General features: G+C 41.8%; 3 protein-coding genes across 10 annotated transcripts; 2 read left to right on the forward strand and 1 right to left on the reverse strand.

The window, feature by feature from the left end:
* The first annotated feature begins 2,274 nt into the window (after positions 1-2,274).
* TEKT1 (tektin 1) lies at positions 2,275-8,469 on the forward strand. 3 transcript variants are annotated; one of them, XM_027472571.3, is made up of 8 exons: positions 2,275-2,413; positions 3,140-3,382; positions 3,766-3,931; positions 4,208-4,336; positions 4,749-4,892; positions 6,905-7,127; positions 7,737-7,972; positions 8,286-8,469. In XM_027472571.3, the coding sequence occupies exons 2-8, from the start codon at positions 3,193-3,195 to the stop codon at positions 8,443-8,445; spliced, it is 1,248 nt and encodes a 415-aa protein (XP_027328372.1). In that variant the 5' UTR covers positions 2,275-2,413; positions 3,140-3,192; the 3' UTR covers positions 8,446-8,469. The 3 variants fall into 3 exon arrangements, with proteins under 3 accessions (XP_027328372.1, XP_071882174.1, XP_038021740.1); XM_072026073.1 differs by lacking the exon at positions 2,275-2,413 and having other exon boundaries at positions 3,121-3,382; XM_038165812.2 differs by lacking the exon at positions 2,275-2,413 and having other exon boundaries at positions 3,121-3,382; positions 7,776-7,972.
* On the forward strand, positions 8,331-22,556 carry PIMREG (PICALM interacting mitotic regulator). Of its 6 annotated transcripts, XM_027472580.3 has the most exons (6): positions 16,073-16,554; positions 16,753-17,071; positions 17,862-18,202; positions 19,094-19,189; positions 20,053-20,099; positions 21,522-21,658. In XM_027472580.3, the coding sequence occupies exons 2-5, from the start codon at positions 16,781-16,783 to the stop codon at positions 20,081-20,083; spliced, it is 759 nt and encodes a 252-aa protein (XP_027328381.2). In that variant the 5' UTR covers positions 16,073-16,554; positions 16,753-16,780; the 3' UTR covers positions 20,084-20,099; positions 21,522-21,658. The 6 variants fall into 6 exon arrangements, with proteins under 6 accessions (XP_027328377.2, XP_027328378.2, XP_027328379.2 ...); XM_027472576.3 differs by lacking the exons at positions 16,073-16,554; positions 20,053-20,099 and adding an exon at positions 8,331-8,469 and having other exon boundaries at positions 21,522-22,556; XM_027472577.3 differs by lacking the exon at positions 20,053-20,099 and having other exon boundaries at positions 16,071-16,554; positions 21,370-22,556.
* Positions 9,280-13,265, reverse strand: FBXO39 (F-box protein 39). The gene is made up of 4 exons (XM_072026074.1): positions 13,127-13,265; positions 11,458-12,685; positions 10,245-10,421; positions 9,280-9,486 (listed from the first exon to the last, which is right to left on the reverse strand). Exons 2-4 carry the CDS (start codon positions 12,469-12,471, stop codon positions 9,358-9,360), a joined length of 1,320 nt encoding a protein of 439 aa, XP_071882175.1. The 5' UTR covers positions 12,472-12,685; positions 13,127-13,265; the 3' UTR covers positions 9,280-9,357.
* Positions 22,557-22,779: the final 223 nt, after the last annotated feature.

The raw sequence follows: 22,779 nt of genomic DNA on the forward strand, positions 1-22,779 counted from the left end.
ATCACAAAAAGATCAAATAGCCTTGCTTGAACTATATGGACAGTAACTATCAGCCCATTATATTCCACATAAACCTGTAAAGTACTGCATAATTTAAAATTTGATGATCATCACTTAAGATATGTTTCAAAAAGAGGAAAAATCAGACTGTTTCCTGTAATTCACAAGAACAAAGTGCCTTCTTATATCCACAGATACATGTGGTATAAAGACAGTAATATGTAACACATTTGATTTCTCCTAAAAAAAAATAAAATAAAATAAAAATTCATAGGTCAGAATTATGAATTTTGGTATATGAGTACACCTTGTTCCTGAACAATCTCAAAGACACTACTAGGGAAAAAAAAAATCAACAACTTGACCTTTGGATTTAAAGAGGACCGATCACGAATGAATATCACCTGAAGGAATTTAAGGCAAAGATGTAAGTATAAAATTGTGTGATTTTGACCATGAGTTTCTGTTTCACAGCATTTAGTATGAAATCACAGAGATCTCATTACTCACTATAGTAACACCAGTTGTACTTGTGGAAAACTTCAGGGGTACCTCACAGCTATGGAATATTGCACACTGGAGTAAATTTGTACACATCTTGCCTAGTTTCTTGAGGTCAAATTAAAAGAAAGCCAATAGAGCAGTACTTCAGAGTACAATAAAGCCAGGCACACTTGTTTAGCTAAAATGTAGTAGTTGCCAAAGTGTGGGTAAAATCGAAGAACCTGCATCAAGTATTTATTCTGCTTATTTTTATAGTTTTAATTGAATAGCCAATAACAACAGCATCTGCAGCTCCAACCTCCAGACTGCAAATGAAAATTCTTTTGCTATATTTCCAGTTTAATCTCTTGGGTAATTATTGAGGAACTCAGGCGTTGCATTTCAAATCTACAAAGAAGTTAGTAATTCCATTCCTCAAGAGCATGACAGGCATATGGAATGACAGTATTACATGCCTGACAAATTTGGATGCCTTCTATGATGAGGTTACAGCATTGGTGGATGGGGGAAGAGCAACTGACATCATCTACCTGGTCTTGTGCAAAACATTTGACACTATCCCCCATGATATCCTCGTCTCTAAATTAGAAATGCAGAGATTTGATGGATGGATCATTTGGTGAGTAAGGAACTGTCTGGATGGTCACGCTCAGAGAGTTGCGGTCAACAGCTCAATGTCTAAGTGGAGGTCAGTAAGAAGTGCTGTTCCTGAGGGGTCAGTATTGGGACTGGTGCTGATAACATCTTTGTTGGTAACATGGACAGTGCGATTGTGTGAACTCTCAGCAAATTTGCCAGTGACACCAAGCTGTGTGGCACAGTCGACAGGCTGGAGGGAAGGGATGCCATCCAGAGGGACCTAGACAGTCTGAAAGGTGGGCCTTTGCAAACCTCATGAAGTTCAGCAAGGCCAAATGCAAGGTCCTGCATCTGGAACAGGGCAATCCTAAACACAAATAGAGGCTGGGCTCAGAATGGATTGAGAGCAGCCCTGATAAGGAGGACCTGTGGGCGTTCATTGATGAGAAACTCAACATGAGCTGGCAATGTGCGCTTGCAGCCCAGAAAGCCAACTGTATTTTGGGCTGCATCTAAAGAAGCGTGGCCAGCAGGTTGAAGGAGTTGATTCTGCTCCTCTACTCTGCTCTTGTGAGACCCCACCCGGAGTACTGTGTACAGCTCCAGGCCCCCCAGCACATGAAGGACATGGATGTATTACAAAAAGTCCAGAGAAAGGCCACAAAGACAATTAAAGGGCTGGAGCACCGCTCCTATGAAGAAAGACTGAGAGCTGGTGGTGTTCAGCCTGGGGAAGAGAAGGCTCCAGCTGTAGCATCTAACGTAATGCTCTTTTGTCTCCTCCATTTCTTCTCTTTGAATCCAAACCTCTTTTGTCTCAGGTAAGGAAAAAAACATAGTTGCCAAGAAAATTGAGTGGTTAAAGAATACTGCTAAATATTTTATGATGGACATTTTGGTTAGGTATTTAACACTCCTTTCATTTGTTTTCAGAATCTTTATGTTTTTCTTCAATAAATCCTTCAAAAATTAATGTCCAAAGCTGTGACAGCCATTTCAATTAATAGACAAAGAATTTTTTTATTTTTATTTTTTTCTGGCAAAGGGTGAAAGGAAGCACTTGGTGCAATAGCAGTAGCTGGCCAGGTTGCTGGAGGCAGCGTTGCTCTTCCCATAGCAACTGCTCTGTTTACCTGCCCTGACGTTCTGAGCCCCCTCCTGCAGGATTTGTCTCACGTTTAAAAACGAACTGTGCTGCTGCCGTGAAGATTGAGGCTGGAAGAAAGCTGTGAACAAACCCCCCAGTGAAGGGGAAGCGAGGACGTGTTGCTTAGCCAGGATTTGTCCTTGGGAACAAACAATCCAGGCCAGGAGCAGTTTCAGCCAAGAGGTGTGTGAGGGAGAAAGGTCTGTGTATGTGGGGGGGTGGTGATGTCTAACGATACCTGTGCTAGTGTGTGGGCAAAACCGTGTGTTGGTGAGTGTATGCTGTCCCTGTGGAGAGGAGTTATCTCAGAAGCACTGGATAAACTTAGTGCAAGAATAGGAAAATTGATATTCAGTCAAATTGCTGTGACTTTGCATATATTTTGGGCATCTGTTTAACCCTACGTTAAAAGAGTCCCAAGTAGGCTTTGTTCTGTGTTCTCCTCTAGCACTCCCTAGGCTTTTCCGTTTCCTCTTTTATCCGGTTTTCAAATTTTTAAGATTCCTTTTCCACATTTTTTTAGTGTCTGTTAGTTTTGTTTGTTTGTGTGTTTGTTTTGCAGTCTAGAGTTTATGCATCTCTCCAGCCATGTTCTTAAAGCATGTTTACTTCTCCAACCTGTGGGACATTATTTAACTTTTATACTACTTCACTTTTTTTCACCTTTCTCTGATCATCTCTCTTTCCTCCTAGTTTCCATTCCCAAATTCTCGGTTCTTCATTCTCCCACACCAAAACCCCTCCTCCACATCTTAGCAAACTCCTGGGGAACCTTGAGCAAGAAATTATTTCTTTTCATATCTGTGTCATTTTGCAGATAAAAGGGGCAAGATGTTTTTTCTACCCTCCTGGACCATATTCATCCCTTCTTGCTTCTGCAGCCAAATATAATGCTACTCCTGATTTCAGGTTCCACATTCCAAGAACTGACCTGTGTTATATTCAGAACCTTTCTAAAAAAAATGTCCAGACTGTTTCAAGCACCACCGAAGTTTCATCCTTCCGAATGGCATGTCGCAAACAAGATGCAGTGTGCCAGTACAGAGTCTCAGAAATCCAGTTCAGAGCGCATGATAGCTGAAAGTCAAAGGCTGGTGGATGAAATAGAAAAGACAACTCAGAAAACCCAAAGTGATGTCAACAAGAAAATAGGTAATCCCATGTGTGCTCTGCAAGTATCATCTGAGCTATATGTTTAGGCTGGACTTAAAAAATTTGGTGATTTTGGGTAGGAATATATATCAATGCCATGTTATCTGATCTCATGGAAAAATGCAGAACATTATCAAAATATTTCTAGGTGGATTCTTTATTTTATATGAAATAAATTACCTGTCTAAAATGTGCAGAAAGCTATTTCACCCCAACCTTCTGACACAGTGTTGTAAAACTGCGTCCACACATCAGCCTCCAGCACTAAATTCACTCTGCAGTGGACTGAGTCTATTTCTAGCTGTATCTCAAATCTGACTCACAATGCTCTAGCATTTGAGAGCAGCTTGTATTAATAGATGTTTGTAACTTCCATTCTGCAGAACAGAGACTGGAAGAAATAAAATTCTGGAGGCAAGAATTAGATAACAAACTTGAACAAATTATTCATGAGACAGAGGTACTGTTGACTTTCAAGACCAGGCTGGAGAAAGCCTTGGAGAGTTGCAAAGAGCCACTTGTCATTGCCCAGAAGTGTCTCCTGAACAGGTGAGATTAAGAAGAAAAGTGTTCAGGGAGTGAGAAAAAAAAAATCTAGGTAATAAACTTTTAACAAACAATTTAAAAGGCTGAAAACTGAGGGGCTGCTTCTGCAGCAGTGTCACGGTCTGATTTATGTGTTTTAACACTGGGGACCCAATCCCTTAAAGGACGGATTACCAGTGTGGCAAAGAAAGACTTCGGATATGCTAGGCTTTCACCACTGTCTGTTATCAGTAGGCATTTGAACAATGTGACTGATGGCTTTTCCTCTTTTTTATTTAGGCAGAGTCGAGTTGGGATTGACTTGGTGCATGATGAAGTGGAACAGGAACTGGTCAAAGAAGTTGAAGTCTTACAGGGGGTAATTGCTTTGCTTGAACGTACATTGGAACAGACCATTGAGCAAATCAGGTACAGTGGCAAAGAGCATAACTTAACTTTGGTTATCTGAAAAGTAGGACAGACATAACCCTGAGAAGTTGAAGCATCAGGCTGAACACAGAACCAAGGTTACTTTCAGTTCTAAACAGTTAAAGAAGTTCAGTTTTAATCATGAGAAGTTCTGTTAGAACTGAAAGCACTTCGACACGATCCCTGGTCTTCCCAGGATCCAGTCCTGTGCATTTAATTCCAGTGGAGATTATATCATCAGTTCCCATGGAGTTAGCACCATGCTCTAGATTTTGTGACTTTACAACTAAGAGTTCATGCATGAAGAATTCAGTAACAGCATTTGCATTGACTAATGTACCTCTTCTCACATGCATTTTAGAGAGACTTCTGCTTAGGCTTTGGCTTAGAGTCTGGTTGTTTCTTCTTCTAGACTAAACCGTTCTGCAAAATACAACCTGGAAAAGGATCTGAAGGATAAATTCACAGCTTCGAAGATTGACAGTTACTGTGCTAGCCTGACAAACAACACTCCTGATGTCAGATATGCTGATAATGCAGTGAAAATAGAAGGAAAGTAAGTGGTTATTTAGCTCAACAAATGTATGCTAACTATAAAGCTAGTTTGAACCATTCCAGAAATAGCAAGATTAAAGTAGAATCTTAGAATCATTAAGGTTGGAAAAGACCTTCAAGATCATCTGGTCCAACCATCACCCTACTACTAATGTCACCCAATAAGCTGTTGCTAAGCACCAGGTCCGAGTTTTCCTTAAACACGCCCAGGGACGGTGACACCACCACTTCCCTGGGCAACCCATTTCAATGCCTGACTGCTCTTTCTGAGAATAAATGTCTCATAATTTCTAACCTAAACCTACCCTCTTGCAACTTGAGGCCGTTCCCTCTTGTCCTGTTACTAGTTGTCTGTGAGAAGAGGATGACCCCCGTCTCCCCACACCTTCCTTTCAGGTAGTTGTAGAAAGCAATGAGGTCTCCCCTGACCCTCATCTTCTCCAGACTAAACAACCCCAGTTCCCTGCTCAGCCGCTCCTCATAGGACTTGTGTTCCAGGCCCTTCACCAGCTTTGTAGCCCTTCTCTGGCTATGTTCCAGGACCTTGATGTCCTTCTTGTACTGAGGGGCCCAAAGCTGAACACAGTACTCAAGGTCTGGCCTCACCAGAGCTGAGTACAGGGGAACGATCACCTCCCTGGTCCCGCTGGCTACATTATTCTTGATACAAGCCAGGAAGCTGTTGGCCTTCTTGGCCACCTGGGCACACTGGCAGCTCATGCTCAGGTGAGCATCAATCAGCACCCCCAGATCCTTTTCTTCTGCATGACTTTCGAGCCACTCTCCCCCAGGCCTGTAGCACTGCAGGAGGTTGTTGTAACTATATGTAAGTAACTATGTGTAAGACAGACTAGCTGTTCATCATCAGTCTGTTGTATATTTTTTATACTTCTGTCCATCGCTTTAGTATCTGTATAATATGTCAGTGAAATAAGCCACAATAATCATGTTTCTAGAGGACTGCAGTACACTAAAAGTTTTTGAGGCTCACAGTTACTTAGAGCAAATTTCATACATTGCTTAAAACCAGAATAGATTAACTGATATAATTTCCTTTCCTCTCCCAGGATGTCCTAGTTGGTAGAATGCTGGACTGGGATACATGAGGTGTGGGGTTAATTTATAATTCAGTTGTTAACCTGTCAAATGTGCCCCTTTTGTGTGAATAAAGTGTGAATGGTTTAGATGGAGAAACAGCTACTACAGAACAGGTTGGTGAGAAGAAACAGGCTATGTAGTGTGTGAAACAGTCTCCTGAGGAAGCTATTGACTCTGCAAGAACTGACACACTTGGAACACCAAGACACTGCTGGTTCTTGCCACTAGTACACTAGGGGACATCAACAACGGGTTGTGTAACTCAGACCACACCCAGAACAGTGTTTGATGCTGTATGCAGATGATGATTACAGGTTTATAAACACACCCAATGAAACAAATAAACCTCTGAGAAACTTTCCAAATACCTGCCTACAAGCCACTGGGGCACAAGTATGACCCTCCACTTCTGGTGATACACCTGGGGGTTGGCTTTGCAACTGTTGCTACAATTCACTATTTGTATATGTAGAACTGAACTGTGCAAGAGAGTAAGTGAAGGTGTTATGTGAATAGTTACTTATTATTAATAGTAACATATTAATTATTTTAGTAAAAAAAGTTTCATTAACAAAAGGTGTTCCAAGAAACTTTGCTTATTATCTGTGTCTACCCCTTCCTCCCTTATCAGGAAAGGAAAGTAAAAACAAAGTTGTTCTGTGATTTTTATCAAAATGGTTTCCATACTACCCCTATTTCTTTCTGAAATGTTTGTGACAGAGCGGGTCTTTGTGTCTGTTTAATTCCCAGAAAAACTAGCACTCGCTGGGGCATGCAGTTAATAGTACTGCTTTATAGTACTGATTTGTTCTTTTTAGCACTCATATTTGGTTTTATGGAGCAATTACAGATTTACAAAATCACAGATGGCCTGATGCTACCAGTCAATGACCTTTTATTTTGAATCTCTTTCAGTTTTATTAGCCCTGAAGACTGGACAGATTTCTCAAACATAAATGTTGAAAAGGCTGACAAACAGAGAAACAACTCACTGTCACTAAGGGCAATGATTGACAGCATCCTTTCCCAGACAGCGAATGACATGCACAAGCAATATGAGATGGTCAATGTTGCTTTTAGAAACAGGGTGAAGGAAGTCAGAGATGCCAAGCACAAGCTAGAAATACTCCTTGCATCAGTAAGTAATAGCAGTCTGTCAGTGAAAAGATGGAAACAATGGGCATGGGTTATCAGCCAGTTTACTGAATCTGGTGTCTTGAGCTACAGCAGTTAAGAATATTATCTTCATAATACTGGCAAGAACTGCCACATTCCCCCACCACCATCTGTACCCCACCTCCACCCTCTACCCCCATAACAGTCAGCTTAGATTTTATTGAACCAGCTCTATGTGCACTGATACAGAGGTAAATTGTTTCTGAAAGCATTCACTCAATGGAAATGCTTAGGCTTCAGTGAAGTTGGGATTTCCCTTGTGATTTTCAGATACATGGTATTCCTACAGGGTTTTCACAATTGTGATGTAAAAGCCTAATAGCTTATTAAATCAGGGCCAATGTGCTTGAAGTTCAATGCATAAAAACTGGGCTTGATGTTAAGAGTTAATTGCTGAACTTAAATTGTTAGTCTCACTTAGAATGATGTTACCTCCTCTCCAGTGAAGGAACCATAATCCTGGGCAACCTGTAAAAATACTCTAGTAAAATAAAACCTTAACATAATGAGTGTTACTGTGATTACTATTACCATAGCTATTAAAGATCTTGATGATTTCGCTCATTGTAAGAGGCAGTGTGCAGCAGTTCCTTCTGTTGGATTTGTTAAGGTGATGGATGAGACTGCCTTACAGGAGAAGAACATTGCAGCCTTAAAGAAAGCAATTGCTGATAAAGAAGGACCTGTTAAAGTGGCTCAAACTCGCTTGGAAGCAAGAAACCATCGTCCCAATGTGGAATTATGTTATGACACAGTACAATACAAGTTGATTAGTGAAGTTCAAGAGATTACAAACAATATTCAAAGGCAAGTAGAAATGATGAAAGAGTGGGAAAACTGTGGTATATATTAATGGGTTAAGTTAAATAGTCACAGTAACATTGGGTCCCAGCTATCCTCCCTGAAAGGTTGGGAACTGCTTTTTTCCTTAAGGGTAGCACATTTTAGGGTAAGCTGTCTGGATAGAGTCTCACTGTGAATCCTCATTCTTTTTTTTGTTTGTTTGTTTGTTTTTTGTTTGTTTGTTTGTTTGTTTTTGTTTTCCACTTTGAATTCTTATCCCATATGACAAAATGTCCATGTATTCTCAAATAATGTGTGTCTATATTTTCCCTGTTAGGTTAAAGGATACATTGGCACAGGCTGAGACAGAGCTGAAAGGTCTGAGCCGACGACAGCTTTCCTTGGAGGAGGAGATCCAAGTCAAGGCAAATACATTATACATTGATGAAGTGCTCTGCATGCAGATGAGAGAGTCTGTTTGCATTAACAACTTTTGAAGACATCTTCCTGAACAACTCCTGGTGAGATTTTTATTGACAAACTTCCAGATTTACTGGTTTGTCTTAATGCTGTCTTCTCGTTCTAGATGTATAAGGTAATTAAAACAGACCTAGTATTTACAGCTACTTCTATGCTTTAGAATGCCTGATGAAACCTCCCACTTGGCAATAAAGTTCCAGAATAAGAAGGAATGTGCCTTCCATGTTATTTATCTCAGGTGCAACTGATGATATCTTTTGCCACTGAGAGGTACAGAAGTTGTGGAAGTTTAAGCAGGTGTTTCCACATAAGGCACTTGCTGGAAAGATGGGCAAATGGGAGGGGTGGGTGGAAGCACCGTGGGTAGGACTAGCCAAGGTATGTTTTTTTTCTTAACACCTGCTGTTAAGAACTGGACAGTGTGTATATTAAACTCAACAGGAACTAGGGACTGGTGATACATTGGATGGGGTATCTGATGGCAACTGAGTCAAGATCAAGCCAAGGTTAATTTGGGGTTAATCATTTCCTCACCCCATATCTCTGTTTCCCTATTTGTAAAACGGAAACAATCAGAGGGGCTTCAATTGTGAGGTGTTTGAAACTCTACAGTGGGAATTTCTGAGTAAAGTGGAGGGGCTAGATTTTACTGGAGGTGCATGTAAAGGCTGGGAAAGGGCTTCCTCTGGTTCTGGTGAGGGAAAACAAAGAAATTACAAGGATAAATGATGCAGGAGACACATTTGGTTCTCAAATCCAACATTTTAATCCAGGGGATAGTAAAATTGTTCCTTGCCTGTCTCTTGCTGTAATGGTATTTCCCTTTTGGAGGCAGCACTGGCAAGATTTAAATCCCTTACTAATGCCATCTAAAGGATTCATTCATCATTTGTAGATGTAACTGGTGTTTTTCTGGGTCTCCCTGTGGCTTATACCATTGGGTAGGTGATGACAAAATAATTAAGCTCTGAGTCAATCAGGTTTTTGAACTTCTTGTAAATATCGCGCAACAGTCGATCCTCCTCACTGGTCTCATGTCCGGCTGTGTAAATCCTGACCTGTGTGCATGAATGGCAGTCATGTGTCTCAGATACATGGAGCAGTCTCAACCCATTAAAGTTCATGGCAACAGGAAGCCTCTACAACTATTGAGGGATCTAGAGAAGCCATTTTTTTTTGAGCTAAATCCTAAAGTTTTTACTGGTTTTACTCCAAATTGTGTGAAGACTCATCTCCTGCCAAAGAATTTTTTGGGAAGAGGAAGGGTACTTTTCCCCCAGGACTAATGCATATGTGGGATCTGCACATCTCTAACGGAATCTACTAAATTCAGAGCCCAGCAGGCAAAGCAGCATGACAGCATGGCTTACACGAGCTACATTTGTGGTCTAGCCCCAGTTCAACACAGCATCCCTATTCAGTGAGATGTGTTTACATATTTTTGCAGTTTACTAGGAGCCAACCCACACTCTTCAGTTTAAGCATAGATCCAAATACCAGGCCTGCGAGGTAACTAAGAATCCCTAGCTTGACCTGGGAGGTGACAGAGGGAACCCCCAGACTAGCAAAGACTCGTGGCATGGTTGGTGCTAGCTACTGAACTTACATAGTATTCTTTACATGGCTGAGTAGGTTGGGAAGCTCCACTTCTGTGAGTGGTTCTCAGGATCATTACAATACTAAAGCATTACATAGGGAAGGTAGTTACATTAACTTTTCCTTCTGTGACCTTTATACGGATATAGTGACCTCAGATTCCTCTCGATAGGGAAGAGAAGAAGGAAGGTAACAGGAGTTTTGAAGCACAAAGTCTTACCTTTATGGTAGTCAAAAAGCATCTCCTTTCTGCACGATTATGTAGCAGCCTCTCCATAAAGGTGACATTAAGAAATGCCCAGACTTTCAGAAAAAACAACCTCCTGCATGATAAGATGAGCTGTAGCAGCTCATCATCCAGCACCTCATGGTCATTGTTTACTTCAAGTGTTAATTTCTTGAAAAAGAAAGAACACTGTTAGTACATCGAAAAAAGCTTGTGAGTGCAGTAGCAACTGGATTTCCCAAATTTGCTAACAGAAGTGACTGCCAGCAGATCGACTTTGAACCTTGACACTAGCAAAAAAAATCACTTTTTTATGACAGAAGTATATGCAATGCTAATTTCCATTCTCCCCTTAAGATGGCGGTCCACTGTGCATGACATACCATCCTAAGAGACATGCAACTTCTAGTGGGCTTCTAGTGTCTTCTAGACAACCCACAGCTCACGCCATGGTATTATTTCACATACCAGAAATGATCAAAGATAAAAGAGTAAAAGAGTACATCCAAAGACAACTTCTAGAAAGCTTTACAGATCACTGGTGTTTATTGCGAAATTCTACAATGCAACAGAACTTAAAGAAAGCTGTCAATAACCATTAGTTGTAAGGCCATGTGCTTCCCTCAAGAATGCATGGACCAGGTAAGTCATTTACACCTTTTGTGATGCAACCTCCATGATAACAAAGTGCTTTGGCAGAACAGCTTTTCTACAAAAATGATGCTTTCCTGCCTGAAAGGTTCTTTTAGCTCACAGCTGACATTACAATCACCAGTATTTTTGATGTTTTGGTATTTTATGAGGGCAACCTGACACCAGCCTGCCATTAGTGAAGAACAGCATCACAAACATTGTAACTAGGGAAGGATAATTAATCATAGAATTATAAATTCCCAGTTTGGAAGGAACCCACAATGGTCACTGAGTCCAACTTCTGGGTCCCCAAAGGACCACCCCCCAAAAAAAGACTACGTGTCTGAGAGCATTGTCCAAACACTACCAAACTGATAGTAGTACCAAACTAGACTACAGCTGGAACACTGGAACACTGACTAATTCTCCTGAAAAATACCTTAAAAATAAGACTGAAGTGGTCAGGAATTCCTATAGGTGACTGTTGTTACGCAGAATGCCTACATGATTACTTTACTCACCTTTGGGATAAGTTATCACTACTGCTCTAAGTTGTCGCTACTGCTCACCTTACCTGTAGCACATGGCAGTAGGCTGGGAGGAGGTTGGTGAGGGTAGGTCTCACTATCCAGTCTGGATCACTGAAATAGCAGCTCCGTAAACTGATGCTCCTGACTGGGATTTCCACTAGCAGGATTCTGGCTAAGTGATCGTGCTTCATAACTCTTTCAAAGAAGAAGTTGATGTTCAGTTCTGGGGCTCTCTTGGCCAAGTTGGCCCATGACATTCCCCAGACGACTTGCCCATGAGGGTCGTGGATATGACATTTGATATTCAAGGTGCGCAGGGAATGAGCACTGTGCTCCCGCAGGATGTCCAGCAGTTCATCAGAGATGCAATTATAATTAAAAGTCAGGATAACCAGGCTGTGGAATTTGGACATGGTTTGGTGGAACAAGGTGCTGCTGTAGACAGAAAGGTGGAGACTGAAGAAATCCTCAATATTAATTTCTGATATAAAGCTTTTATTAGTCAAGCAGCTCAGAGAATTCAGAAGACCACAGCCTTCTTCCAAGGTTACTCTTGCTCCTTTTAAGTTGAGATAATCAAGCTGTTTGCTCATTCTTTTCAGGAAGGTACCTAAGTTCTTGATAAACTGAGCCCTGACCATGTTTTTCCAGACCAAGCGGTCTAATTCCAGGTTCTTGATGCTCAGGGATATGAGGCGACTGTTACATTTACCCAAGTGTGAAAGAAGCCCTCTCATAGTCGCTTGAAATTTTCGAGTAATGACAGTATTGTAAGGATACAATAACCTGATTTCAAGGTGCTCCAAATACTTGCCAAATTTCTTGACATACCACAGTGCAGTTTTAAATTCAAACGTGTGTGCCCTTGATGGCTGACCACTGAATGTGATGGTTCTGGTTCTCCAGAGGGATCCTGAGTACATGGCCTGACTCCATTTTTTACAGACCAAGGCAGCCCGAGATCTGTCCTTGTCACCTAACCAGTGGAAGACATGTCTCAGACAGACATCAGGTAGATCAGCCCAGGAGCTCTGCTCAGAGTCACTGTCATCTTCCATCGAAGAGACAATTTTTCACGTCTCCTCTGACTGTTGAACCAAGCTTAAATTAAGAAAGCTATGGCTAAATTTCCGGTAATTCCCAACAGGATGGTCTTTCAAGCAAACAGCTAAAAGTTTGCTTCTTTACAGTCAAAAGCAATAGTCCTTTCTTTGCTTCTGTACTCAAGTTGTCAGGATCAAGTAAGTTCTTATGTCTAAACGATGGTCTAACCTAAATCAAAAGAAAAAAAAAAATAAGTAAAAAACAATCACGGGATTCATCTTTGAACTTTTTGGCCTCTAGTCTAGCTAAACAGGGAAATGGTATGATAACAGTCATTGCAATTAATAATGTTTTGGGGCCTGATACCTAGTGTAGAAATGTGTCCAGCATTCTGGGCTGTACAGAGATGAGCAGTACTGTCTGTGCAAAGATATTGCACATGACTGTCCTTAGCCCCTTGAATACTGTTTCAGGACAATTGAAAGTAGCACCATGTCTTAGATGAAGGTACAATCCCTCTTGAGAGTAATAAGCACTGTAAGCTACTCTATCGCTTGGTCAAACAGGCTGTTGAGACATTTTGGTCCAGTGGACTGGAAGGCTGGTGAGTCAGGAGTCCAACTGCGTAGTAATAAAACACAAGGAAACAAACATGATGTAAGATGTTACCTGTTCCACTCTCAAGACTAGACTCTGTCCAGCTCCCTGAGCACCTTTCCAGCTCTGACGGATAGTCGCCCTCCTGAGTTCATGACTTGTTTTCTGTACCTCCCTCTTCACCGCCCCCTCCCCAAAGTTTGGTCATTGCTATCAAGCAAAGAAGTAACTTTTGTGATGTCACAACAACTGGAGCCATGCTAGGGCAAACAGCAAAGAAAGCCAACTTGAAACAAGTTAGTTGGGCTGAGGTAAAGAGAATGAAAAAGATAAGCAGACTTGTTTCATCATCTCAGGAAAAGACAATAAAAAGCCAAGAAGGAAAATAATGCATTTCATATCTATCTTTTTATTTACTAATCACAAACGTCATCTGTAAAATACAAACTAAGTCCCACGGATCTGTTAGGTGCTTGTTTTCATGAGGCCTTTTACAGATCAGTTTACCATTTGGTTCTACCAACAGCTGTGGGCATTCATTCAGAATGAATTTTTTTTTCCCATCTCTACAGTGCATGCATCTTACTTATCATGTACACTTGATAAATCACTGCTTAGCTTTTGGGGCTGAAACTCACAGCTCACTGGCTGGCATGACCAAAAGACAATGCATCTCAAAAGTAGATTATGCCAATCTCCAGAAAAAAAAAAAAAAATCTACCTTCCCTCCCTTGTAAGCATTGCTCTGTTGGTGTAACAAAGATGAGATGGTTGGCAATAACAGGCACCATAAGAAGATGAAGAAATGCAGACCCTTGAGAGTCTACTGCAAAGTCTTAAATAGCTCTAAATTAATTCTATTAACTGGCTTAAAAGGAGAGGCTGACTGCCTAATTCAGCTTCTGCCTGCTGCATCCCTTTTGACTTGGGGTTCTCACATACATTATTTCTGTGTCAGCACGTGCAGGTTGTTCAGTTAGCATCACGTCTATTCCTAGTTGTGTTTTTTTTTTCTTCTTTTTTTTTCTTTTTTTTCTTTTTTTCTCTCAGATCCAAAATGCGGATCCAAAATCTCATCTCTCAGGATCAACCTTACAAAGTGAGCATGTGGCTCTGATTACCACCTGACTTCCCCTTATTGGGGAACCAAATCTCCCCTTACCCTATGAAGACCTCTTTCTTTTGCAGAACCGTCAGGCATTTAGGAAGTCTGTAGATGTATGACCACTTTTTTTGGCTTGTTCATATATTCAAGCCAAGTCTCAAAATATCATAGAATCATAGAATCATAGAATATCCTGAGTTGGAAGGGACCCTTAAGGATCATCAAGTCCAACTCTTGACACCGCACAGGTCTACCCAAGTTCAGACCATGTGACTAAGTGCACAGTCCAATCTCTTCTTAAATTCAGTCAGGCTCGGTGCAGTGACCACTTCCCTGGGGAGCCTGTTCCAGTGTGCAACCACTCTCTCTGTGAAGAACCCCTTCCTGATGTCCAGCCTAAACCTCCCCTGCCTCAGCTTAACTCCATTCCCGCGGGTCCTGTCGCTGGTGTTAATGGAGAAAAGGTCTCCTGCCTCTCGACACCCCCTTACGAGGAAGTTGTAGACTGCGATGAGGTCTCCCCTTAGCCTCCTCTTCTCCAGGCTGAACAGGCCCAGTGCCCTCAGCCGTTCCTCGTACGTCTTCCCCTCCAGGCCTTTCACCATCTTCGTAGCCCTCCTCTGGACACTCTCCAACAGTTTCATGTCCTTTTTATACTGTGGTGCCCAGAACTGCACACAGTACTCGAGGTGAGGCCGCACCAGCGCAGAGTAGAGCGGGACAATCACCTCCCTCGACCTACTAGCGATGCCGTGCTTGATGCACCCCAGGACACGGTTGGCCCTCCTGGCTGCCAGGGCACACTGCCGGCTCATATTCAACTTGTTGTCTACCACGACCCCCAGATCCCTCTCTTCTAGGCTGCTCTCCAGCGTCTCATCGCCCAGTCTGTACGTGCAGCCAGGGTTTCCCTGTCCCAGGTGCAGGACCCGGCACTTGCTCTTATTGAACTTCATATGGTTGGTGATGGCCCAGCTCTCCAGCCTATCCAGATCCCTCTGCAAGGCCTTTCCACCCTCATTCGAGTCCACAACTCCTCCAAGTTTGGTGTCATCAGCAAACTTGCTGATATACAATATATATACAATATAGTGGTTCAGGCTGCAGATTGCAAGTGAAAGGAGCCTGAAACCTTCCCTAGAGTGACAGAATTGGGCATGGGGAAAGGCATGACAAAGTTGCAACTATCTGGAAGCCATCAAGCTAATGGGCAGAGGACAGCAGAATAGCATATATGGCTGTAATACACAGAAATACATTTCTATTAACAATGGACTATTTCTTGGGATGCATTTGCCCATGCTAAAGTTTACGAATACAAAAGGGTACAAGCGCTGTCATGTGGAAATTTTAAAACTGTAGTGCTTTGCAACTCCTAGAAAATACGCTTACAAGCCTCTGGCCTGACTTGCAAAGCATCCTGCAATGTCAATGGGCAAGCCAGACGTGGCTCTGGCATGGCAAGGTGTCGCTAGCAGTCAGCTCTGTGTTTGAAGGAAGAAGGAAGATAATCATATTCGGGGAAAAAAAAAAAAAAAAAAAAAAAAGGAAGCTGCTACAGCTCTTTCCAAGAGCGTTTTTTTCAGGTACAAGTGTTTTAAAGATCAATACGTTCCTTGCTTTCCTCTGGGGTAGGATGCAAAACAAAACTAATGACATTGGCAGCAATCGGCCTTTCGTTGCTGCCTGATTTGCTACAGGGCCCCCCAGCAGTCTGCAGCACAACGCTGTAATTCCACCAGCTCTGTCTCCTCCAGCAACGAAAGAAGCTCATGGGGCAAAACAACAACAAAACCAAAAACAACAGCAACAAACGCAGCCTTCCAAGACTTCTCTTCTAATTATCAGCAATAACAGAAGCGGTCGCGTCACGTCACGTCACGTCACGTCACGTCACGTCACGTCACGTCACGTCACGCTCCACTCCCGCAGCTGCCCCGACCCACCCTGGGCGGTGGCCGCGCGTCTAACGGCCTCCGCGCGCAGCCAATGGAAGCGCGCGCGCGGCCAATCCGGAACGCAGAGGGGCGGGGCGGGATTTGAACGCAGCGGCGGCGACGGCTGTGGCGGTGGCGGGCGGCTCGGGCCTGGTCCCGGTCGGTGCAGGACCTGTCGCGGGCCGCGTCCCCTGCTGTACGAGGAGGAGGCCGTGCAGGGCTTGACCCTGCTCTCCCCCAGCCTTTGTATCGCCGCTGCCGTCTTTCGCGGCCGTGGTTTTCAACGTCTCCTGCGCGTGAAGTAACCGCGTCGCCGGGGCTCGCCGCCTCAGCTGCCGCGGGCTTCAGAGGACTCAACCCTTGGGCAGCAGCTGCTCCCTTCCCGGTATCCCGCCTGTGCAGGACTTTCCGAGGTGAAATAATCCGTAGCGAGCGGCAGCTTACCTGAAAGGAACCCGGTAAGCTATGGATGTGGGACCTTAGTCTGAGTGAGGCATCGAGAAACTTGCAGTTAAATCGCGTTCCACCTGATGTGCTTGCGGCTCGCGGCTTGCCAGGACTGATGTCCTTGGAAACGCAGTGTGTGATATCCAATCTCTCCTTTTCCATACTGATGCACTTTGCTCTAATTTTTGTTCGTATTCTGATCGTTTCAGAAATAAATTGATCAAGACTTGGACCGAGATGGTATCTGTGCTCAAAAATGTCAAGGCAACAATGGGCTGGCGGAAACACCAGCTCCTAGCTGACTTTGATGAAAATGAAAGCCCTGTACCAGACAAATTCAAGAGAAAGGCTTCTTTGAGTTCTCTCAATACCATCCGTATGTCTCTAAGGAAGCGAATACCTTTAAAACAGGTAGAGCTGAATTTCCATGAGACCCCAACTTGGGAAAGTATGGAAGCAAGAGCAAAGTGCCAAACTCTCCGGAGTATTACAAGAACAGCAAGAAATGCTTTTGGAACGGTGTCCCAGGTACTTTGCCTTTGCACTGGAGAGTAGGTAGAGTTTATTTTGTGCTTCAACTTCAGTTCCAAGATTACTGGACTCTGATGTAAAGTATAATGTACTCCAGAATGTGTATTCTATGTATTGCACAACACAGTGGTTGGCTCATAGCTACTCATTAGTAGAATGTTATCCTTGCTAGATAATCCTTGCCTTTATTATCCAGAAAAATTATGGTTCTGGCAGAACAGGGAGGAAGGTGAAAAGAATAAACATAAGAAATCATTTAATAAAGCCCCTTTCCCCTACTGTATTTCATCATGTATGACAGAGCAGCCTTCATGAGGAAGAAGGTGGGTAGAGACTGCCATTGTTTGCAAATGATTGTTTCTGTGAAATGCGTAGCTTTAGACATACAACTACATATAGAGATCTTTCCTGCACCTGTGCTATTTATTAGCATGTCCTTCATAACAGTCAATCTAAATTTGGACTGACAAAAGCCAGTAGGTGGTAGCATCATAGCAACCTAAAGTTTGCACTGCTCTTCCTGTTGGAGGCAGACTCTAGGCATATCAATTTTGTATTAGAGAGACTGTCTCTTTCCTGCACAAAAGCAGCAGGCACTTTCTTCCAGTGCCTGCTGAAGTCCTTGTCAGGTTCCAAGGATTAGGGGAGCAAATGATTCCTTGAACCCAAATGGGTAAACCTGATATGAGAATGAAAACTAGGGATTCAGCTCAGATGTTCCTTATCTTTCTGTTTCCAGACTCTAGATTTCATTAAGCTTAACATGTCTATCTAATGCACCTTTCAGAAAATACAGAAGACTCACCAAAACCCAATACAGTCAATTGTGGCCTTTCCGGATGAATCTGTGGGTCGGAGAAGCCATGTGACCAGTTCTTCCAAGAAAAGAAGTACTATGCCTCAAACCCCTTGCCATAACAAGAATAGTGTTACTCCAGCAGCCAGTTCCATGAGCACCCCAGGATCCAGCAAAAGAGCCTTGCTTGGGCCAACAAAGGTGTCAGAACACAGAGAATGGAGGGGTTTCCCATCCTGGCACGGTGAAGATGCTCTCCCACTCCGGAGATCAAGAAGAGCAGCAGCACTTAAGAGCCCTTATTCATCACCTGCTTGTGCCAGCAGAATGACGTAAGACACATTTTTTTGTGTGTAAACCTTACCGCTTTTTTTTGTTACTGTGATTAGAGTATCTTGTAAAATGAATGGCAAGGCACGAAGGTTGTTATCCTGTCCCACTGAAATGGTAAGCTCTTAGGATAGTTAGGAAAGTAGTAGTTACAAGTGGCTGAATAGAAAGGGGCTGAGCACTGCATAAAGCTGAACCATGAATGTTCATTTTGTGCCATGACAAGAAAGAGCTTCCTTTTTAATCACTCTCCCATTGGATTAGAAATTTTACAGCATGTTTCTCAGCACCAAACCACATCTGACTCTAGGAATATACCTGAACTCTGCTGTTCTTTTTCTGGTAAAGAAGCTCTCAACACATCTACTTAGCTCTATCTTGCTAATGCTGCTATTTTTATTGCCTATGCCAAGCTCTTCGTACAGAGTAGAGAGATTCCTCTTGCCTCAAAGATTTAACAGAAATTAGAATAATAGAATCATCTAATTCAGGTTGGAAAAGACCTCTAAGGTCATTTAGTTCAATCTTTAACCTAGCACTGCCAGGTCTACCATTAAACCGTGTCACTAAACTAGAGAAAGGGTTGTGAGCTAAGGTAGTATTTTATAATGTACCAGGTATGCTTTTGTCTTGGTCAAAGTCATGTGAGAAATGTCAAAAGCTAGAAGATGTCTAAACCTCAAGAACCTGAGACCAGTCACTGAACTGGAGGATAGCTATGTATAGGATGAATGGAGATGTGAAGCAGTTGGTCAGTAGAATTAAGAACATAATTATTACAGGCCCAAACTTCTCTCAGTAACTTGAGTTTTTACTGCAGGGATAGAGGCTTGTGCAGTGTCACCTAGGCAGTCTGCCTGTTTCATCTCTAGTAATAAACATCCTTTTTGCAGAGAGTTTGAGTGTGAGTTGGAACTGGTCTCCTCAGGGATTCGACGACTGAAGCACCTCTCTCAGGCACTTGATGATGGTATTGAACAAGAGGAGAGGTAAATACTGCCAACAATACCCCAACTCTTAGCAATAGGCCACCTTCCACTTGAACATTAGGCCAAGTGATTGCTGTAACTCAGGAGGAGGAAGAGCTGCAGAACTTTCTCAGTTGTAACATAGAGCCATTTTTTCTTCATGACGCTTGTGCAGATTCAGTCAGTAGTTGAACTTGCAGCTTCTAAAACCTGTCAGACAGTCACCCTGTCTTCTTGCTGTAGAAGTCTGATTTCTCCTAGTCAGAGCCTAACTTTTACTTTTGTATGAGAAACAGTATCCTGCTACCTCTGTCTAAAAGAGCTGTCAACCCAGACATGCCAAGAAAACAAACTCCAAACCATTGCACAGACACTTAGCTATCATTGGTGTATGCACATTTATAAGAAAAAAGCTTTTGTTATATAGTTATGTTTACAAATAGCCAATTTGAACCATACCTCAAAATTTAGAGGATGCAGAAGCCTCTTGTACAAAATCTTGGTTAACCCATGAGGTGGTAGGCTGTTGCGTTTGTAAAGGTTATGTCATGCTGAAGAAGGCCTATTCAGTCAGTAAAATTTAAAGGTCAGGAATTTCAACACGGAACAGTTCCCTAAACCCCTTTGTCCCCTTTCTCTCTTGATGTCAGGCATTCAGTAATTAAAAGTCAAGGTACTTTGATCTTCTAGCGAAGGCTTAGCATTAACTACTTTTATCTACAAAGAGATAAAGGCAAGAGATAAAATCCTGCACAATTCCAAAAATCCAACTTCTACCAATGGCATCATTTTTAGATAGCGATAGGTTTACTCCTGTAAAAGCTAATGATAATATACATTGAAAATTTACTAAATCTCACTCCTAATATTCTCCCATCTGTTAGTGATATGACAGTTTCTCTCATTTGTAACTGAAGATAGTATCAACTAGGTAAAGTAGTTGTTCACTTACTTTGACTATATCTGCATGCACCTGTGAGGAGAAAAACTGCTGTTTGGAGAGGGACAGACATATTAACTCAAAGTTTTCTTAAAATCTTACTGTGTGGAACCAAAGGGTTCTTTCCATCATATTCACTGTGGCATTCTCTGCTACAGAAGATCATTGTGCAGTTGTGAAGCAGCCTCTGTATTGAAGATTAGTGAAACCTTGCGTCTTTGCAATGAACCGTAAACTGGGCTTCTATGCAAACAGCAGCTTTTTTCACCCCAGATCAGAAAACTACTAGTACTAATGTCTTTGTCATTTGATCTCAGTTCTTACTGATTAATAACAGAGATCACAAAGCATGACAGAACAAACTACATGTATTACCCTGAGCTAATTTTACAGCCTTTATTTTCCATCCCTAGCATTGTACTAGCAGTTAACATGATGCTGTGACAAAAACAGTAGATGATTCCTGTGTTGCTGGCATTCTTATTAAACACAATTGCACCTAAGTGGATGGGAACATGAATTCTTTGCTTTGTGTTTCTGAAAATCACCTTCTAGTATCAACTCATTGAACCATTACCAGGTTTGCTATGAGAATGTCATAAGAGCCTTGATAACCTTCACTGTGATCTGTGTTATGACATTAATATCTTCACCTGTTAACATCTGAACTATTCTTTCTGTTTAAAGGGAAAGTTATATCATGAATACTAGTTCCTGTTCTTGCAACAAAGGTATAAGAACTTGATTTCTGTAACTTAGGGAAAAGAAAAAAAAAAAAAAGGTAAAATACAACTCTCTGCTACCTGGGAGCAGTTTCAAATGCTTGCTTGAAGCTTACAACAGCTATGTGTACTGCTTCCTCAGAGTGATTTGGTCCAGTTCTCCTGCCCATGTAGATGCATACAATGTGCTCCAGCACTTGCTTGTTTGTAAGATCCCCATTTGGAATAGTTGTGAAATACATTTTTTTGGAGGTGTGCTTACACTCACTCTAGCGCATTACCTTCTCTTGTGGTATTCAGTTGCCATGAATTATTTTATTACAGCTTCCATTTAATCTTTTCCATAATGAAACAAGCCTTTGTTCTCAAACTGATGATGGTTGCCAGCTCCATGCATTGCTCAGATGTATCTGTTTTAATGAATTACATTATATCACAATAAATGCTCTTGTTGCTAGTTAAAGTATTGCCATACTTCATTTTTGTACTGCCATTTATGCTCATTGAAGGTAACTAAGTATTTTCTTGTTAGTTTTCAGAAGTGTTCAGTGGAAGTACACAGGTCCAGACCACCTCCTTCCTTGCTCTCAGATCTTGTCCTTTGTTGCCATTTTTCCAGCAATTTGTGTAACAACCTGTTACTTAACCTTGTAGACTTCAAGCTACTAACAGTAGTCTTGTTCTTCTGCAGGGAGCATGCGATATCAATCTACTACTGTCTAATGGCACAAAACTTGCAGTCTGTACATCGATCTCAGAAATTTTCTCAGGCTATCAGAAGGCAAGCAAAGAAACTGTTGAGCAGTTTGTACTTGGACAGAGATGGCTATAAGTAGTGTTGGTTTGAGTACATCTAAAGGAAGACTTTGATTAGGACCTGAGAGACTGTACTGTATGCTTTGAACGTAACTTTGATTAAGCAACTACATTTAAAAAATCTTTTTTTAACAAAGCAGCTTGGGACTTCCATTCCCTTGCTTTCTCTTCTAAAGTCAAATGAAATTTGTACCACAATGTATTATCTCCTACTAAGATAAGGGACCATCCTGAAAGTGGCTTTCATAGGCACTAAGTACTTTGAAACATATGTTGCACTGACCATGGTCAGAGCAAGGGTCACAGATTTATAATATACTAAAAGTAGTGATCTTTTCAAAACTTTTTTTTTTTCTTTAAATACTAACAAACTAAAAGCTAAGCATCACGTTTAACTGGAAGTTAAAGAAACAATAATTGCTTGAGTTCTGACCACAAATGGCATTCCAAGGCAACAGGTTTCCGTGGAGTCACTCAAGCCACAACAGTGGAGCCACATTAGGACTTCAACTCACAGCCCAAGGACTGCTGTTAGGTTAGCCCAACTTTTGTCTTTCAAACTAAAGCAAAGATTTCTCAAGCTTCTAGAATTCAACACCAGTGCTATTTTCTACAGTAGGAGTTTTGTGCAGTCTTTTGGAATTACTTTCACTCTAAGATGTACCTTCAGACAAAAGATTGAGTTGGTAAACTTTTATCTACATTCACTTTTAAGATGCACATATAATTTGGTAAAACTGGAACAGCCTAAGTTTTAACAGTATTAAATATAAATATGAGAAGCACTCATGTTCAATTCTGATTTATGTGTAATTACTGATTTTTAAACTTGTTCCCACTTTCCTGTTCTCCTGTCAAACTAAACTTATAAAATACTGAAACAGTTAATAAAGCCTGTAAACATCCCAGACATCTAGGCTGTCATATGACTGGTGTGAGCTTTAGATTGTGTGATTTTTCTGAAGTAGGTTTTGGTTTGTTTTTGTGCTTTTAAATAAACCAACAACAACAAAAAACTTTCTGTGTGGAACAGTACCTTGAAGTTATTCCTTGCATGTACTGAAACTCCTTCTATAAAGCTTCCACAAGGATCGTGTCTCATTATTGAAATCTCTTGTATTCTTTTCAAAAAG

The sequence above is a fragment of the Anas platyrhynchos genome, chromosome 20 (genome assembly GCF_047663525.1).
Source record: "Anas platyrhynchos isolate ZD024472 breed Pekin duck chromosome 20, IASCAAS_PekinDuck_T2T, whole genome shotgun sequence".
Classification (NCBI taxonomy): domain Eukaryota; kingdom Metazoa; phylum Chordata; class Aves; order Anseriformes; family Anatidae; genus Anas; species Anas platyrhynchos.

Coding starts and splice junctions, on each gene's coding strand:
- PIMREG (XM_027472576.3), top strand. CDS start 16,781: ATGGTATCTGTGCTCAAAAATGTCAAGGCAACAATGGGCTGGCGGAAA. Junction 17,072..17,861: donor CTTTTGGAACGGTGTCCCAG/GTACTTTGCCTT, acceptor TGCACCTTTCAG/AAAATACAGAAGACTCACCA. Junction 19,190..21,521: donor GGTATTGAACAAGAGGAGAG/GTAAATACTGCC, acceptor GTTCTTCTGCAG/GGAGCATGCGATATCAATCT.
- FBXO39 (XM_072026074.1), bottom strand. CDS start 12,471: ATGGAAGATGACAGTGACTCTGAGCAGAGCTCCTGGGCTGATCTACCT. Junction 10,422..11,457: donor CCTACTGCCATGTGCTACAG/GTAAGGTGAGCA, acceptor TTCTTTTTCAAG/AAATTAACACTTGAAGTAAA. Junction 9,487..10,244: donor GCTTTTTGACTACCATAAAG/GTAAGACTTTGT, acceptor TCATGCACACAG/GTCAGGATTTACACAGCCGG.
- TEKT1 (XM_072026073.1), top strand. CDS start 3,121: ATGCTACTCCTGATTTCAGGTTCCACATTCCAAGAACTGACCTGTGTT. Junction 4,893..6,904: donor GCAGTGAAAATAGAAGGAAA/GTAAGTGGTTAT, acceptor AATCTCTTTCAG/TTTTATTAGCCCTGAAGACT. Junction 7,128..7,736: donor TAGAAATACTCCTTGCATCA/GTAAGTAATAGC, acceptor GCTCATTGTAAG/AGGCAGTGTGCAGCAGTTCC.